This window comes from Gymnoscopelus microlampas (genome assembly GCF_963454915.1).
Source record: "Gymnoscopelus microlampas genome assembly, chromosome: 12".
Taxonomy (NCBI): domain Eukaryota; kingdom Metazoa; phylum Chordata; class Actinopteri; order Myctophiformes; family Myctophidae; genus Gymnoscopelus; species Gymnoscopelus microlampas.
The window spans coordinates 40409095-40414975 of NC_139949.1; the positions used below are offsets into that span (position 1 = coordinate 40409095).

The 5881-nt window shown below is 41.8% G+C and overlaps 1 protein-coding gene across 1 annotated transcript; it reads left to right on the forward strand.

The window, feature by feature from the left end:
* The first annotated feature begins 1026 nt into the window (after positions 1–1026).
* Positions 1027–4520, forward strand: ovca2 (OVCA2 serine hydrolase domain containing). The gene is made up of 3 exons (XM_084075284.1): positions 1027–1258; positions 2937–3019; positions 3708–4520. The coding sequence occupies exons 1-3, from the start codon at positions 1120–1122 to the stop codon at positions 4152–4154; spliced, it is 669 nt and encodes a 222-aa protein (XP_083931410.1). The 5' UTR covers positions 1027–1119; the 3' UTR covers positions 4155–4520.
* Positions 4521–5881: the final 1361 nt, after the last annotated feature.

Below are 5881 nucleotides of genomic sequence, written 5' to 3' on the forward strand. Positions count from 1 at the left end.
GCTAAAAAAATACACACTTACAATATAGGCCTACAGCTGTGGCAGTGACAGCTTACTTAAAGCTTCCTCCTCAACACTGACAGTGTAGGCAAGAATAAAAAGTCAAATTCAATAATAAGATAATAGATGGCAAAAAGCAGTGCAAACAGCACATAATATTAAAAATATAATTGACTTACGCGCATTTCCTCTGTGAGGAACTCATAACGTTAAGTTTGGTTTCTCTACAACAATTTATCATGCGTACGGCTTAGGATCGGTTGCAGAGTTGCCATGTCCGCTTATTATAAGCAACTGTTTTTCTGTAAAGTTGCTTGTAAATATTGGTAGTTGCGGGATGCAGTTTTTTGGGCTCGTTTCTAAAGTTGATAATTTGGGCTTGTTTCCTAATGTTATTTAAAACCAGTGGTTCTTAAATATTGTATTTATATATTTTAATTTGCAATTATCCAAGGACCCTAATATGAAAATATGTTGTGCCAGGGAGTGGACCCCTATATAAGATTTGTGTTGTTAAAATGTTTCAAAAATATACATTTTCCCCATCTGGGCACTAGAGACATGTGGGCACCTGGACGAGTGGGCAGTCTGGGCACTTAGGGGTGGAGATAACTGGGCACCTGGACGAGTGGGCACCTGAATTTTATGTCTGTTTTTTTCTCCTATCATTTTATTGTGTACTGTTTAGCTATGTTTTCTCTATCCTAGCATTCAGTTCAGCAATTTTAGTTCAGTTTTTTTCTCTATATTTTTAAACAGCCTACATTGTAGGCTACTCATTTTTATCTATTACTACACACATCCTAATTCAGGTGCCCACTCGTCCAGGTGCCCACTTGTCCATGTGCCCAGTTATCGCCACCCCTAAGTGCCCACTCGTCCAGGTGCCCTCAGTGTCCCTAGTTCCCAGATGGTTTTGGTGCCCACCTGTCCAGTTACCATGTAGAAACGTCGCATCTTTTGGGCTTATTTTCACAGACCTGGTTGCTTATATGTCTCACACACAATCTGGCAACACTTGAACGTTGTTAGCGTATCGCTGAAAAACTTTTGCAGTAAGAACCATAGGTAAGAATCGTAAGAACCATAGGTAAGAACACACATATTTCCAGTCTCTGCATGGCCCCGCTCCGGATCCTGTGCGTTCACGGTTACCGCCAGAACAGCGGCTCGTTCCGCGAGAAAACGGGAGCTCTTCGGAAGCTCTTGAAGAAGCAAGTGGAGCTTGTGTACATGACTGCGCCGCACACTGTACCGGGTAGGTATACGACACACTAGCCATGGGTCACATGAAACTTCAACATAGTGTTTGCCCTTTCTCCCTTTTTGGTCCGTACATCTACATAAACGTTCAGATTTCAAATATAAAGTGCTTACCTCATGGCCATGGATGTTACGATTGTGTACGGCCCCTCAGAAGTACCCTTATCTTCCGTATTGTTCAATAAAAAGCATTTTAATCCGATTGGTGGCCATTTTCTCATAGATATATCGTTTATAAGAGTGCAGTACACCTCACAACCGACAGGGTTGCGTAGTTGAAAGCGTATGCAGAAAATACGGGGAAAATGTCCACCGATAGGATTAAAATGCTTTTTATTGAACAATACGGAAGATACTGGTACTTTGGAGGGGGCGTACATAATTGTAACATCCGTGGCCATGGGGTAAACACTTTATATTTGAAATCTGAACGTTAAGGTAGATGTGCGGACCAAAAAGGGAGAAAGTGCAAACACTATGTTGAAGTTCAGCCATGATTGTCATATAATATATGACAGTCATTTATCAGGGCTAGTACGACCCCTAGGCTAGAATGGCTATGATCAGTGGTTGGTTACTTTTTTTTACTTAAGTTAAAGTATCAATACTGCCATGTAGAATTATTACTCTGTTACAAGTAAAAGTCCGGAATTCAAAATTGAGTAGAAGTAGCCCTACAAAAGTATTGGTATCAAAAATGTACTGACCAAAAGTAGAAAGTACTCATTGTGCAGAATGTCCCATTTCACAACTTTTCAAATGTATAAAATGTATAAAAATCTTTTGACAATAGCAGATCTACAAGCTTACAAAGCATCTCATCACATCGCATTGTGAGCTTGTCAATCGGCTATTTTCAAATGGCTGAAATATATAGGGCTGAAGTGGTTAATGTATGTTTTGTAATAATAATGATAATCAAAATCTTCCACTGTGCATCAGGCTTCATGGTCGGGCATCTATGCGAACACAATTGGCCCGTGTTCAGGGGAGGGAAGCAGGGCGGGGAGGGTGATATTTGTCACTGTGCGAGCAGAAAGTCTGGTCGCCCATGGTACGTAGGTTGGTCTTGGGGGTTTTGAGGAAGTTAGTGTTTGATTGTTTGTTGATTGAGGGGGGAAAAAAATCTGCAATGAGCTCAATATAAATATAATATATAATAATGTAATATATTGATATCGGACGATTTGACCCTGCATATTATCGCATATCGGTCAAATTTCATATCGTGCATCTCTAATATACATAAATACATCTTAAACCGCTTATCCGAAGTTGGGTTGCTGGGCAACAGGTCCAGCAGAGAGCTCCAGACTTCCCTTTCCCAAGCAACATTTGCCACTTCCTCCTGGGGGATCCCGAGGCGTTCCAAGGCCAGTGTGGAGATATTATCCCCCCATCTGTTCCTTGGTCTGCCAGGGGGGTCTCCTCCCAGTGGAACGTGCAGCGAGGACCTCCCTAGGGAGACGCTCGGGAGGCGGCATCCATACTAGATACCTGAACCACCTATTAAGCTGGCTCCTTTCCAAGCTGGCTCGTTTCCAATATAATTAAGTGTGTGTGTACAGTAGGCTAGAAAGTGAGAATATGTTAGCCTATTTAATTTTTTGGGTGGGTGCAACCAGTGTTTGCAGTGAAAATAAAAACATGTCACTTTGCACTTTAATTTTCAGCTCCAGAGAAGGAGAATGGCTCATCAGTGGCTGGCAGTGGAGAAGACGGCGATCCTAGAGGCTGGTGGTTCTCAGACACACAGGTACTGTAGAGTTGAGAGCAACTTTCAATTATTTCTTTGTGATTATTCTATGGATTAACTTTTTCGATTGATTGAATAATTGAGAAGCGCAGTTTTTGAATATTTTGTTTACATTTTGTATATGTCAACTAATTGTCTCCGCCAGAGGTGGAGAGTATGTTTTCGTCTCCATCTTTCCGTGTGTCCGCCAAGCTAACATTGGTCAAGCTTCACGTGACACGTGACAATATGTTGAAAGGGTGTGCTTTGATTGGCTAGCGAGACGCATGACGAAATAGAAACCAATAAATAGGTGTGTCACTTCAAAAAATCATTTATATTTTTTGAAGTGAGCTTCCATCAGCCAAGCTAACATTGGTCAAGTGACACGTGACAATATGTAATATAAATTGGTAAGACAGGAATAATCAGGAACAGTACTGGCGGAGACCTGTGCTCCGAGGAGCACATTTTCTAGTTCTACTTCGGCACACAACCGTGTCGTACAAAAATAGTGACAATTGCCGACATACAAGCTTGCAGTTCAGATATTTCCACTTTTTTCTTTTTCATTTTTTTTTTAATCTTCACCTATAATGACATGCCCAAAATAGCAATCGATTACTAATCGATTATTTTATTAAAATATATATTATCGATGACTTTTTATAATCAATTAACGTTTGATTAACTGTTGCACTACACACAGGCGCGGGGTTTCAGTGCTCAGCAGCAGTGTCAGGAGAGCCTGGGGCTTGAAGAGAGCGTGGCGGCAGTAAAAGAGACCGTGAAGGATCTCGGGCCGTTCGACGGCGTCCTGGGCTTCAGCCAGGGAGCGGCGCTGGTCGCCATGCTGTGTTCGCTCCAAGAGCAGAACCTGGAGCCCGAGTTCCGCTTCCGCTTCGCCATCCTCGTGGCGGGCTTCCGCAGCGCCTGCGAGGAACACAAAAGGTTCTACGAAACCCCCGTCCTGATGCCTTCCCTGCATGTGTTTGGACTGGAGGACCGCGTCATCTCTGACCAAATGAGCAGGGAGCTTCTCGCTACCTTCCAGGAGCCGCAGGTGATGACGCATCCCGGCGGTCATTTTGTGCCCGCCGCGTCCGCTCACAGACAAACCTACCAGGACTTCCTCAAGAGGTTTCAGGAGAGCTAGGAAACACTGGAACGGCCACAGAGAGAGAGAGAGAGAGAGAGAGAGAGAGAGAGGTTCAGCAGGCTTTCGATCGAGGACTGAAATATGTGGAACAGAGTGTGTGTATCAGACAGAGACAATAATGCTTAATTTATGGTGACATGATTGGCTAGTTACGTTTTCCGAGAGACACCATCATACGGCAAAGTATAAATGAAAATGCTGAAAGCACCTAATTTAAAATGTATTTACTGTTCGGTGAATAAACAGCTAGTGGCAAGTCTGGCAAACAAGCTTTGTTTTTAAAAAAAAGAAGAAAACTGTCAAAACAATACAATGATTCTCAGGGAAGATCTCATCTTCTAGGAGATAATAAATAATCTGATGTAAAGCTTGTATTGAGTTTGTGAGGTGTTGTGAGATTTTCAAAGCTTATAGTTTTGTGCATGGCAAGGAAACAACTTTTATATAGCACCTTTCATACACCACCATGGTGCACGCCTTCAGTCACAAATGGATGATATCAGGTAGTGCATTTTGCCACGATATCTGCTATTTTTGAATAGCTAAAGAATTCTAAAGTGACACAGATGCGTTCCAGGTCTAAATGGGTTAAAATAAGTGAGAGTTTGGAATAGGGGTGCAACAATTCATCCAACAAAATTGATTTAATCACTAAAAATGCACCACTGTACGACAAAGTATAAAATGTTACAACAGACTGGTATATAGACAAATACATTTTGTGGTAGTTTATCCAAAAATAAATTGGATTTGTTAAAATATATAATGTTTTTAAACGTACTTCTCGATTACTCAGAAAAATAATTCAAATCGATAGTTGCATCTCTAGTTTGCAATGCTCCATTAAGCCTTAAAGCTGCACTATGTAACCCCCCAGATTTGAATCCGGTTTCCTGCGCATGTGCTGAGATTTTACCATTGAGCAATTTGAGCTAATAGAGCCTGCCTGCTTGCTCAGGGGATAAATGTGAGTGTTGACCATCAGGTCAAAATTCGTGTCGGATCCTGTGTCTAGGTGAGACATGACCTTTGACATGATCTAAATGTCTCAATAGAAGAGCAGGGAGACAAAATACAACCACCCCAAATGTATAAGTTATATTGTATTAACCCATTGAGACCTGAAGCCGATTCTACATGTCTCCTAAATCTCAACAGCATTCTGAAAAACGCATGTTTCTATATCGGTGGGTCTCAATCTTTTTCATGTCAAGGACCCCCAAAATGATGTGTATTTGGCCGCGGACCCCATCAAAATATTTTGTTCCAGGGACCCCCCCAGAAGCAAAGATTTGAGTAAAAAATGTTCGCTTTAAAAATATATATATTCAAAGATTTTCACACATTTTCACGATTTCTCAAAAATAGCAGATCTACAAGCTCATAAGAGTGCCGCGCTATGAGCTTGTATATCTGCTATTTTTGAATAGTCCAAAGTGTAAAATAATGCTTTTTAGCTCAAATCTAAAAATGACACAGTTCCAGGTCTTACTGGGTTCTACCACAGTGTTTAAGTGGTGCATTTATATAGCGCTTTTATCCAAAGCGCTTTACATAGATTGTGCATTACATTCACCCATTCACACACACATTCATACACCGATGGCGGAGGAAACCATGCAAGGCACCAACCTGCTCATCGAGAGCAATTAGGGGTTCAGCGTCTTGCTCAAGGACACTTCGACACTAACTCTGGGGGAGCCCCCCAGTCCGGGATCGAACGA

Bases quoted from the DNA above. Each gene is read 5' to 3' on its own strand.
- ovca2 (XM_084075284.1), top strand. From the start codon at position 1,120: ATGGCCCCGCTCCGGATCCTGTGCGTTCACGGTTACCGCCAGAACAGC. The intron at 1,259-2,936 runs GTAGGTATACGA...TTTAATTTTCAG, and splicing joins TGCGCCGCACACTGTACCGG to CTCCAGAGAAGGAGAATGGC. The intron at 3,020-3,707 runs GTACTGTAGAGT...CACTACACACAG, and splicing joins GGTGGTTCTCAGACACACAG to GCGCGGGGTTTCAGTGCTCA.